Genomic DNA, 13,050 nt, shown 5'->3' on the forward strand with positions numbered 1-13,050 from the left:
TCAAAGATTGACATCAGATGTAACAGACATAAGGACAATAAAGGTACAAGGTGTGTCACTCGGATACATGGCAAAAATGTGAAATTTCACTTTCAAATATTTGTAAACATTCCAGGTGTAATCTGGAGTGAAAAATCTCCTCCAGTACTTTGTATGTTGAAATTCTATCAGCCCATGGTGTGTTGATGTATATTTATTATTGAAGCAGTAAACTACTCAATGACTGGTGTGAACTGTTAATCTTATGTACAGAAATTGTTTCATAAGTAGGGAACAGACTGCTGTTAACAGAAATGCTGACAGCACCCGCTCTTACCTCTGAACTTCTCTCTATGCCTCACCCATTACTCTGTCTCCAGTCTCGGGGCCAGGCTCGCTCGGCCCAGGCAGAAGGGCCCTTTCCTTTCCTCCTGACTTTTGTTGCAGCACGTGACTCGGTTTGGCCAATGAAATGCAGCCGAGCACCGGGGACCACTTTCTTTCAGAAGCACAAAGAGCCTGTGAACAATCCCCAAAGATTTTCCCTGCATCACAGGAACTGGGCCAGCAAACTCCTGAAGGCGGCTGCTCCATCAGCCTGAGTCCCCAGGTGAGGACAGCACAGACCAGAGCCCTGGGCAAAGTCACAAAGGATGTGCCATGTGGGTGAGAAGCAAACGTGTGTTGCTTGAACTGCTGAGGTTTACAGGCTGTCTGTTGGGGCTTAGGGTTAGGGTTAGGGTTAGGTCTGTTTGGCCAGCAACAGTGGTACCTGGCTTCCGCCCAACGGGGACTTTTACCCTCATCACTCAAAGTTTGGCCCACGTGCGCCTTCGATGCACTCCTGGTGCCAGGCCGTGTGCTCGGACACTGCACGAGAGGGTTCAGATCTAACCCACCCCGAAGCAGCAGCGGACACAGCACGTGCGCTCAGGCAAGGAGTGGTGGCAGCCCACAGAGGAGAGGGAACTGGTGCTGATGGGAGAGGGAAGGGAAAGCGGGGAGGCAGCAGCAACACAGAGGGAGTCAGGGGCACCGCAGGAGGCTGGCCCCTGCCCAGGACAGGGATGTGGGCAATAGATCACAGCACCCAGTGCAAAACCCATCCATGGATGTCGGCAGCCTGCTGCACACGGCAGGCAGACCTGCTCGCCCGGGGCGCACGCGCACCCCTCTGCTCAAGGGTCCCCTCCAGAGTCTGCAGGCACAGGGAACAAGCACCGCAGCCCCCACACGCCCACCACTGCTCCAGCGTGTGTGAGCAGAACCTGAGGACGTGGTGAAGACCCTAGTGTTTGTGGGCTGCAGCCAATAAGACCAACCAACCAGTCCTTGTCTATTGGAGGCCCTGAGGCTTGGACACAAACGACCACACAATGGTGGGTGGTCTCACGGAAGCACTGATGCTGCCTGGCGTTTCTCTGAACGAGAGCTCTGTGCACAGCCTTTCCCAGAAAAAGTCTGAGCATCGCGCAAGGTGGCCCCAGAAGAACAGAGGACTGGGAACCACATCTAACACCGAGGGCTCAAGCTACTTCTCCCCAAGAGAGAAGAAGAAACTACATTTGATAAGAGATTAAGAAATCAATGTTTTTTTTAAAAAAAAAAGGTCTGAGGCTGCTTTTTGGATGAATGAGAGCTACATGAATACTGACTCCAGGCCACCCCCTTCCTCAAGGCCACACACTGGCCTTTGTCAGATAAGCTCTGTCTCACCCGGTTATCAACAGCTGCTGCCCCTGGTCTCCCAGACTCAATCCTTCCATTTGCCCACCCGCAGCCAGACTGCCCCAAAGAAACACCAAATGTCCCTCAGCTGGGCTACGAGGTGGCCTGCTGGAGGCTGACCGGCCTATGGCAGTAACACATTTGCACAAGAAGCGGCTTGCTCTGCTCCAGGGCCAAAATAAAGCACAGTTTGACAGAAACAAGAAATCCCTAGGCAAGCCCTTGCTCCAAAAATGTGACCTAAGCATTCACCTTGTAGAGGCAGGTAACTGTTAGAAATGGGTTCTGCTAAGGTTGTAGCAGACGCTCATCCAGACCTCCCAAAGCCTTTCCAATTTCCCAAGAGCCAGTGCTTTGATCTCCCAGACCTCAGACCCAGTCTCGGTATTTTCCCATTCTCGGTGGGATTTCGTCTTCCTGTGGTGATTTCATCTGGCTCTACTCCTAAGCTGCCCATATACCCACTCCTTTTCCCAATGACCACCTGACTCTCCCAAGGCTGGATGGGGTGCTGACCTGCCGATCTCCAAGGGCTCTGAAGTTCACAGTAATTGTGGTCCCCTGCTTATGCTGCAAGGGTAGGTGTGTGTGCTTCGTCTACTTTCCTTCTTGATTACACACTTCTTGGAGGCAGTGAGAAACAATGCAGATTTAGGTGGCCTCCTGGACTTTCAAATACATTCTTGAAGGGTATTTCTGCTGGATGTCGACACTACGGTGACAGTTATCATTCTTCCTGCATATTGAACATATCTTCTTGTGCTTTTGTTGAGAAGACAGTTCTCAGACAGCCATTCTTAGAAAATAATCTCTTACTCTCCCTGCCTTAAGAATTAGTCTTCAATTGAATTTCACTATGATGCGTTTACATACAGTTTTCTCTTTTCTCCTGAGGATTCAATGGGCTCTTCAATCTGTGAATTGGTTTATTTCAGTACTTTTGGAAAACAATGCATCATTATCTCTTCAGATTCTTACTCACTCCCCCTCGTCTCCTTCTATGACTCCAAATAAGTACATATGCAGCTCTCTAACCATACCTTCTATATCTCTTACTTTCTATATTTTGCATATTCTTATCTCTCCACGTTTTGTTTTGGCTATTTTCTTCCAACCCATCTTCCAGTTCACCACCCTTCTCTATAGCTATGTCTAATTTGTTAAATCTGCCCACTGACTTTTTAATTTGGTTATTGTATTTTTCAAATCTTTTATGTAAAATCATATAGTTTCCCACTACCATGGCAAACATTCTCAAGATTCTCTTTTTTATATTTCTTCATACATAGTAAGGAGAATAGTTTCATGGTCTATGCGTAAGAATTACAGAAACTTAACATCTTGTGGGCCTGTTTCCATTGCCTGTTGTTTCTGTTTGTTCTTACTTAAGAAGTCTTGAATGTGTGTGTATTTTTGACTATGTGTAGATCATTTTAGGTGGGGAAAAAAAAAAAAACAGAAACAATTTGAGGAACAACTTTCTGGTAACTTCCTCCAGAAAAGATTTTTTTTTTTTCTTCTCCCAAGCACTCTACTCCAGTAGAGAAGTGCCGTGATCAAGGTTCAAACAACCCTGGTCCTCTCAGGTGATGTAAACCTGGCCTGCAAGACTGCACAAGGGCAGTTTCACTTCAGTTCCACCCTGACAGTTGGTCTTCTGGGTCTCAGAAAGTACCTGGGCATTTTCTGCACTCCTATCCTCAGGTAGGCTATGGTTTGATCCTTTCCCTCCATGAAGCTGTCAAAACTACAAACCACGTTGGGATTCTTTCTTCTGGATTAGCAAGAACCCTCAGAACAACAGTGGCCTTCAGGGCTGGGCTCATCTCTCTGGTTCCAGCGTTCTTCCAGAATCTGGCCAGGAAGTCCTTGTCTCCTTATTAGCAGTTCAATGCTTTTACGAAATTTGTTTTCTTTTTACCTTCTTTGTTTTCTTTTTTTCTCTCTTTCATTCTTCCTCACCACCCCCCATTTGTTTGTTTGTTTGCTGGCTTTAAAAAACAATCTTATCCATTTTTTAGGTCTCTTCAGTGAGAAACCTGGTTGGAATTACCTAGCCCACCACCACTGGCAGTGGAAGGTCCTCCTACTCTCACCTTTGACATTGCCAATTCAGTGGCTCAAGGCTCCATCTCTCATTGTGTGGGAAGTTCTGAAAGCTCTGCCCCAAAGACTACAGACTCCCCTGGGGCTTCTCACTGGCCAGCTTACCTCTCTCGAGACAATTACCACCCACCGGGTGGCCTCTCAGGCTGCTGCCCGTCACCTTCCTGCTCGGCCTCCATTACAGACACGACCCTCTGTCTTCAGTCACGTCACCTTCCTGTCTAGGGAACAGACTTCTTCTAAAGATGTGGGGGTAACAGAGAGTAGGGTACCGTACTACTCAAAACAGAAAACTACTTTAGAGTACTTTTCAGAAATCCTTTAGCCAGCTGTCACAGCTAGAAAATAAGACAGTGACTTTGACCCTCTCCTAATCTTCCCCGCTGCCCCCCTCCCCTCGCTGCCACCCTCCTGTACCCCTGGGCCTCTGCCCTCCTCTCCCTCTCCATTCTCTTCTGACTTACAACACTACTACTGGAACTCCAAAATTCCTCTCACTTTTCCTTGTGTAGCAATTTAGCTCTTTTCTAAACTATTCCCATCTGGGTCAAGCCCATAAAACCTCAGCTTTCTTAATAACAGGTCCATGAAATTGTGTTCCTTTACCAAATTGCCAAAAAGTTCTGAAAGCAATGCTGTCCGTGCCCTGAAATGCAAAAATGGGGCAGTTGTGTTTTTTTTTTTTAAGCAATATTTTCCTCCTAGTGTATCCTGCCGTCCCTGCACAATCCCAAGACCACAAATTCTTTCTCCAGGAGGACAGTGAGAGAAGGGGGCCTATAGGACACTTCTCCCCGGGGCTGCTGAGGGGTAACAGCCCAAGCTCTGTCAATTCTGCTACTTCCTGCTTGAAAAGCCTGGGAATTCTTCTGAGGCCATCACAGAAGTTCTTCCAGGTTTCACTGGAAGAATAGTTACAAACAAAGTCTAACCGATTACCAAAAAGAGCCTCCTATGTTGTGAAGAACTGATCATTTAAACCAAACGACCACAGGATGAAAATGCCCTCCTCGGAAGCTGCAGGAAAATAAAAATGGGATTCACTGAAAAGCCCAGATCCGGCTGGGCTTCCTCTGGTTGCTGCTGCCGCTCTTTGAAACCATCATCCAGCAAAGCCGAGATGTGCTGCTTCTAAACCACAGCTCCGGAGAAAATCAACTCAACTATTTCCCAGACTGCAGCCCTGGTACAAATAAGCACCAACCGCAACTTTCCAAGCTCCACAAAAATACAAAATCTGCCTTCTAAGAGACGCAGGAGGAAAAGAAGAACTGCTAAGGAAGTGTAATTCACAGCTCCTGCCAATTGTATTTCAAAGAACAAAATGAGGCCAGGGGAAAGGTGTGAAACTGCTAGCAGGGAAAAAACCCAAGAGCGTCCAGCAAAGATCTCCCCATGAAGTTAAGAATAAAGGTACATAAATGCAGTTACATAAGCCAAAAACAGTACTTTGAACACGTAGCTGCAGAGCAGCTAAATACACTGAATCGAAGTATTAGTGGAAGAACTGTGTAGAACTTCATAATATGGAAATTAGGCAATACGCATTAGATGCAGCTGAAAATCAGATTCAATCAAGGAGCAGAATGGAGTTGATAATCGGCACGGCTCCATTTCACAACGTCATTCAATCATTTCCCAAACCAAGTGCCTTTCTTGGGAAGATGATTGCCGATATACTTCCTACTGCTGAAGGTACAGCAAGGGGAAGAGACACCAGGATAGGCCCGTCCTTGGAAGGCAGCCCTGGAACACGGGCAGCGAGTCTACGTTTTAAGCAAAGTATGATTTCTCTGCAGGTTCAGTGAAGTCATCCACCAAGCTCACACCGGGCTCCTGATGACACAGCCCGTGTCTTCTCTGCGCATCACCACTGACCAGCCAGCTGGTGTCACAAATCCATGCCCGGTTCTGCTCGGTATCCCTCTGTTAATGCTCTGTTCGTTAATTTAACAAACTATCAGGAGAGTATGCTTGGAATGGGCAGCATTCTCTCTCAACTTTAATTAAACTCCGCTATTGCAATATGACAGTCGGCACATCATAGGGGGAATTATTTTAAGGATGAGGGCAGAAAGTATTTCAAAGCCCTCCACTTAAACATGAAAGCATAATCTAAAATGGCCGAGCACATACTATAATTTTTCTATAATATTAAAGATGTTATTTTCAGACTCAGTAATTAATTGGATTCCGTGGAGAAATTACGCCAGCATCCTTGATAGCAAAATGATGTGCAGAGGCAGAAACAGTGTGCCAGAGGACGGCCATAAACAACCCGGCTGTCACCCAGATTATGACAATCACCAGGCTTAATAAGGAGTAAGAGCTGCTTGCTTCTAGGATGCACTCATTATTACTTCCTGCAAAGTGACGGCACTGAATTCTGATTATATCGCCTTCGTAAAAGGAATGGCAGCGGCACCTGCTCCAGCGGCGGGTGGCCTCAGAAGGATGCGGGGAAGGCGCAAGCCAGGGGCCACGGGCTGGACGAGGACGGCGTCCTGTCAGCTGATGGCCGGCGAGTCCTGAGCCCTCCACCACCTTCTCCCCCGCCCCACAGGGAAAGGGGAGCCCAGGAAGCTGGCTTACCATCGATCCGGCTTACGAGTTCTTCCAAGATTTTCACTTTCATTTGAATCCCAGGTTGAGCAAAGGTGTAGTTGTCCTACGGGAAAAATAACAACAAATATCAGATGCATGGAAAATAAAACCCGCTTTCCAAAGGGGAAAAGGGCAGCGGGAACAAAGGTGAACACTTTCACAACATAACAGATTCACAACGTGATCGACGCACACGGCATTAGGCTGCGTTACACCACCAGAGTGCAGCACGAACCCGAAGGTGAGTCCGACACCCCCTGAGGTCAGAGGGGAACACACCGACCTCAGGAATATTTAATGGGGCACATCTACGTAAATGCAGATATTTAAAGTGAACAAACAGCTCACTGAGGGCCCGAGTCCCGGAAGTTGCTCTGGCTGGCACAGGGGCAAAAAGCACTCAGAGCCGCAGGGGAGCCGATGCGTAACAGCGACCTGGCAGTACCAGCGTCACGCCGGCCATCCCAGGGTCAAGGACATGGTCACTGTGTGAGCGCAGAGTGAACGTGGGACCTCAGTCTCAGCGAACTCAGTGAAGAAGTTCATAAACTAAGACAGGAAAACCAGTGTGGACGTTGGGCGGGGGGAGGGGGGCCTCCAGTCAGGCAGACCTGGAATGAGAGCCCAGCTCTATCACTTAGATGCTGTGTGACCTTGGCAAGTAACGCCACCCGTCTGGGCTGCAGTTTCATTATCTATACAGTGAGAAGGACAGTGCTGACTTGTAGGACTGCTCTGAGGCTTCAGCAAGCACTGTGAGTGGCAGGCTCGTGAGGGCTCAGGGACAGCAGGCCGGGTGCCCCACTGCCGTCACCTGAGAACACAAATCAGCTGGAGGAGAAGGTGGCGCCCACCGTGCCCCACCCCAGGGCATCCCCACAGAGCTGCCCTCAGGAGCCTCTGCCGGCGCTCAGGGACCATTTGCAGAATGAGGGTTTCAACGGGACTCCAGCGGTGATGGACTTACACTGCATGATATGGAAGGCAGGGTAATGACCCCCCAGAGATGTCCAGGGCACATTCCTGGAGCCAGGCAAGGGGGACAAAGGTTGCTAATCGAGGGACTGAACCAGGGACAGCATCCTGGATGGCCCAAGTGGGCCCAGTGTGACCCGGGGCCCTTGAAGGTGGAGGAGGAGACAGGAGAGTTAGCGTCAGAGCTGCAAGGACGCTTGACTCGCCACCGCGGACGTGGAAGGCAGGCAAAGGCGCCACCACCCAAGCAACACAGGCTCGAAAGAGACCAAGGAGCGAATTATTCCCTGAAGCCCCAGAAGGGACGCAGCCCTGCCCACGCCTTGATCTACACCTTGATCCAGCACCCCAGGTGCATGGCAGCCTTCCAAACTCCAGGACAATGAGGTAATAAATGTGTGTTTCAAGCCACGACGCGCTGCACCTGCGGGTCCTTGAACTAGAGTGAGCGCATGGGGCCTCGGGCCCTGGCGGTTCAGGGGGGCTCCTGCTGGGCCGGTGTTGGGAGAGGATGGCTTGTCCTCAGGGAGGCACGGGGGAGGCCCCAGGACGTGGGAACAGCACTCCCGTTGCCACCGCCCCAGGACCTGCGAGGGGGGCTCCAACGACACAGCATGGGGGAGAAGAGGACCTTCACACCAGCAGCAGCATCTAAGGCTAAACAGTCAGACGTGGCGGGCTCTGATTCCAGCACAGTCGGCACTCTGGGTTTAACACGCGTGCGCGCACACACAGACACACACACCCCTCCTAACTAGAGCAGGAGTGGCAGCCACGATGACACAGAACTTAAAATGCCTACAAGGCAACAAGGATCTTTTTCCCGCAGAAACAGAAAATGAGTAAATTCAGACCTAACTTCTTGCTGAGGTTTCTCCCAAGTCGATTTCAAGTGACAGCCTCTGAATCCAACTGTCACATCCCCGCAAGGGCAAAACCGAGGACAGCTTTGTGCGGTGCCCCGACTCAGAGTAACCCTGAGGTCCCACATGCGCCCTGCTCTGCACAGGGGGACGGTGCTCCTGGGGCGGCTGCCATAGGGGCCTGGCGTGATGTGCCCTCTAGACACGGTGACAAGCTTGTGCGTTCTGCCACGCTTTGAAGTCTTGTGAAGCGCGGGCTTTCACAGACTGGCGCTCAATGGACAGGACCTCTGGGTCCTGAAAGGCCTGTGTGTGTCCTGGAAGGACACCGGGCGCCCCTCCGGCCGAGACGGGGCAACAGCACAAGGTAAGCACGAGCCGTGAGCTTTCACGGACTTAGACATTAATGGGCAACGGAAATTCTGGTTTTGGACTTGAACTTACAAGGGTTGGCCTTAAGACACTTTCTCTCTGAGACTGGGTAACAAAGGAGATTTATACTCGAATGCGGGGCAGGCTCTGTAGCTGGAGGCTTACACACTGGCACTTCACCTCATGGTGGAATTTCTGATGCGACAGGTGGAAGAGTCAAGCAGGACATAATCAAGGATGAGAAATAAACTAAGGGTGGAGGCCTTACAGATGATCTAATTAATGTTCAATTCTGACACGTTTCAAAGCGATCAGGACCAGGCTCTAACGTCCTCTCCCCGGCGTCCCAGGAGAATCCTCAAAGGAGCAGGGGTTCCACTGGGGGCTGGCCTGTCCCGATGGGCTGTGGGCTCCAAGGCGGACCATGCCCCTGGCTGAGAAGGGACCCAATGGTTATGCAAACAGCCAGCTGAGGGAAACACTCTCAAACCCGGGGTCTGCTTCCAAGTGGAGGGAACTCAGTTGGTGCCTCTCCTGCACTATCTCCATGCCCAGAAATACTCACCCCGAGAAGGCAACTTCAACTGCTAAGCCTGGGGGATGAAACAGCCAGTAGGTTCAGCCCTCCTTCCAGCTCTCAGAATCGGCTGATGCCCGAGGAAGGTTGCTCCCCCTTGGAAGGCTGCTCCCCACAGAAAGACTGTTCCCCCAAGAAAGCTGCTCCCCCAGGGAAGGCTGCTCCTCCTTGGAAGGCTGCTTCCCCCAGGGAGGTGGCTCCCCAAGAAAACTGCTCGCCCGGGGAAAGCTGCTCCCCCTGGGAAGGTTGCTCCCCTAGGAAGGCTGCTCCCCCAGGAATGCTGCTCCCACCCTGGGAAGGCTGCTCCCCCCGGGAAGGTTGCTCCCCTAGGGAGGCTGCTCCCCCCCACCCCCGGAAGGCTGCTTCCTGGTACAGCTCTGATGCACGTGAGGGGGTCCTGCCCAGGCCCAGCGCTGGCTCTGACAGGGTGGGTCAGCCTGAATGATCCTGGGATTCAGTCAGCCAGGTTATTTGGCTCTCACACTAAGACAGGATTTCAAGCTTCTCATTTAGAAGAAACAAAAGTTATTCTTTGGCCATCTGCCACTATTTTATTTCTCAATTTGTTCAAAACCCAGGTAGGGGAGATGAGTTCTCTTGAAAATCCAAATAATAAGAAAAGAATGACACCCGAGGGACTAAAAAAAAAAAATCTGTATTGTGAAAGGACCTGAGAAGATTGACCCGTGTGGCCTTGGCATCTGGATTTAGGCAGGGGGCGGGGGGCAGAGAAGACCACCCTTCAGAAGGGGCACAGTGTGGTCGGCTGAGGATGGCCCCACAGTAGCCAGGAAGCCTTTGAAGGGCACACCAGGGACACTCCAGAGCCAGAGGCTGAGTTGGAAGGTGTGAGGGGAGAAGAATGTTCTGTGGCCTCAGGAGAGGCACTTGGCACTCAGACCACCCAGCAGGGCTCCACCAGCGCCCCTCATCTGACCGTGGGTTCTGCCCGCTTCAGGCAGGGGCGCCACCCCCAGCATGCCATCCAAACCCGCACCGGCAACGCACCTGGCACAGAAAACGTCTGCTGAATGAATGTGTGACTAGGCAGGCAAAATAGGAAGTAATAAGGAAGTAAACAAGAATGCGGTACATTTACAGAAATAGTAACGGTCATGATATTAACACTACTCCGTGAAAAGCAACCACGCATGTCCTTTCAAGCTGAGATTTGAGTTTGTGCCTTTAAGAAACGATAGAATATGTAAAACTTACGGGTCAGAGGGAAGGAAGGAAGGTCTGAAGAATACAACGGCCTTTGGGGCAATGTTTTACAGAAAGTGAAGTCCGTAGCAGACGGACTTTACCTTTCTGCTTACCTTTTTACAGAAAAAAAATAAAGAAATGCACACCAGGCTTGCCTCGCGTATGCTGCCGTTCCCGCCTCACCCTCCAGCAATAACAAACAGCATTTTCTGTGCTCTTCAGAAGACCAGCAGAATAAACTCTTCTGAAGGAGCATTTCAGAGACGAGATGGAAGATACACGCATATCGGCTTAGCCGGAAGGACCGCAGCACCGCCTATTAAAACTCCCAGCTCCCAGAGAACTGAGAATCCCTCTTACCTCTGACAAGGGGCTGTGCCCCCAGACCAGAGACGCAAGTCCTCAGCAAGCCCCACACCCCTTTCCTGGCCAGTCTCACTCTGAGAAAGCTGCTTTCTTGCGCTCAAACCACACTTGCCTCCCCCACCTGCCCCGGACCTGCGACTGGAACGGTTTAGCAATACAAGGCCCCATTTCAGGCGCCCCGATGATCCAATCAGTGCAACGGATGCATCAGTCCACGCACGACAGAACCACAGCGGACTGGGAGCTCTTCCCTCTGCGCGGGAAACACTGCCTGAGCGCCTCACGCGTGAGACGATACCCCGAGGCCAGAGCAGAGACGGTGCGGAAAAGCAGGCCGGAGACTGCCATCCCGAGACAGGCCCGTGTGCAAGGTCGGCCCTCCCTCAGCCAGCGCCTGGGACCGAGGATTTCGGGTGTTCCCACCTCTCCCGAACCAGTAAGAATGGCTCGCTGGCCTCAGCCGAGCACCGTGGTTTACGCCAAGCTCCTGCTTTCGAGGTACCTATGTGAACAGCCTCGGTACAGATCCCAGGCGCAGAGCCTCTACCGAGCTCCCGGCAGACAGTGACAACTCGTCGCTGGGGCGTTAGGCGTCTCCTGCAACTCCACCGGGCAGGACTCCGGGCAGCTGGCGCCTGGGTCCCCCCGGGCCTTCTCCCTTGGCCGCTGCCGCCTCACACGACTGTGCTGGGAGGAATCACGGCCGGGAGCACAGCTACATGCTGGGAGTCACGGGACCCGGGGGCAGTCCTGGGCCTCCCAACACAGTTGGGCAGGAAAACAGCACGGGCCTCCAGTCCAGAGATGACGGTCCGGTCGTTAAGCAAACGTTCATCACGCAGGCCACGCATATGCGCATGGGGGCTGGCTGTGCCCTGGGGAGCCCGGCCGCCATGGCACAGAACGGGGGCCTGACCTGAGGACAACGCAGAGGAGGGGAGGCCCGGGCCGAGACGCAGGGAGAAGGAAGCTAGGCACACTCCAGGCGTGGAATGAAGGCCAGTGCGGCGGGAGGGGCCGCAAGGAAGCTGGGGTTGACGGGAGAAGACCATTCTGAGGCTAGAAGGCCACGTGGGGATAAAGGGTGAGACCCCAGCAAAGCTACAGAAGGAAGCTACTGACACGGAAATGGGGCGCCACCATGGTTACGAGATTTGCATTTGGAAAAGATGACTCTGGCTGCAAGGTGGGGCGTAACAGAAGGGGCCAGAGAGGATGCAAGAGGTCAGCTACAAGACCAAAGCCAGAATCTGGGCACGAGAACCACGAGAGCATCCCACTGGCGACGCAGTCAACCCAGGCTGTCCAGGCTGCATTCAATGAACTGTACTGCTTGGTTTTGTGAACTTGAACGTAGGGCTTCTCACTTATTCCTGTGAACTCGTTTGTTTGATTGGCTCTCAGCTGGAACTGCAGGCAGTGGAACTCATTCTGCACCTTGATCGTGTCATCAATCACATTAGCTGTCCTTCCAAGCTGAGAGGCAGTGCGTAAACTCACACCCTCCACGTCTTCGCCATGGTCTCTGGGAAGAGGGAAGAAGGACGAGGACAGAGCTCCGTGATGCCTCTCAGACGGTAGAGCATGTAAAAGTCTATCAAGGTCTTCCCTGGTGGCGCAGTGGTTGAGAGTCCGCCTGCCGATGCAGGGGACACGGGTTCGTGCCCCAGTCCGGGAGGATCCCACATGCCGCGGAGCGGCTGGGCCCGTAAGCCATGGCCACTGAGCCTGCGCGTCCGGAGCCTGTGCTCCACAAGGGGAGAGGCCACAACAGTGAGAGGCCCGTGTACCGCAAAACAAAACAAAAAAGTCTATCAAGCCAACTCCTTTCCCACCCGCGAGCCTAGTTTCTCTGATCTTCTGTTTCCTCGTCTGTAAAATGGTGAGGAACGGCTCCTTCCCAAGGCGTTGGGGGTGTGAAGTGAGCTGCTATCTCTCAAGGAGCCCAGACAGAGTCCACACCAAGGGTGAGCCCGCCCGGCCACCCACCCACCCCCTCCACACCTTCCCCAGTGACATGGGACATGGGACGTGGTGAAGGCTGGAGGCTCCCCCAGCCCTGGCAGAGCGGCCGGTGCTCCTCCCGTGGACTGCGGGGGAGACGGGGAAATGCTGAATGCCTGCGTTCGGACACGGGCCTGCAGCAGCGGCAGGCGCTGTAACAGTGAGGGAGAGGTGGGTGGGCCCCGGCTGGACGGCTGCAGTCTGTCAGGCGGAGAACATTGGAGCTTTGTTTCCCCACACACTCCAAGGCCAAGGTTAACAGCAGGAGCC

General features: G+C 52.3%; 1 protein-coding gene across 3 annotated transcripts in view; it reads right to left on the reverse strand.

The window, feature by feature from the left end:
- The window catches only part of TBC1D22A (TBC1 domain family member 22A), a 318,317-nt gene that overhangs the window by 106,377 nt on the left and 198,890 nt on the right, over positions 1 to 13,050 (reverse strand). For all 3 annotated transcript variants that reach the window (XM_065887138.1, XM_065887136.1, XM_065887135.1), the window contains one exon: positions 6,406 to 6,481. In XM_065887138.1, the coding sequence (XP_065743210.1) occupies positions 6,406 to 6,481 (76 nt within the window). The remainder of the gene's footprint in view (positions 1 to 6,405; positions 6,482 to 13,050) is intronic.

This window comes from Phocoena phocoena, chromosome 11, assembly GCF_963924675.1.
Source record: "Phocoena phocoena chromosome 11, mPhoPho1.1, whole genome shotgun sequence".
In the NCBI taxonomy this organism is placed as follows: Eukaryota; Metazoa; Chordata; class Mammalia; order Artiodactyla; family Phocoenidae; genus Phocoena; species Phocoena phocoena.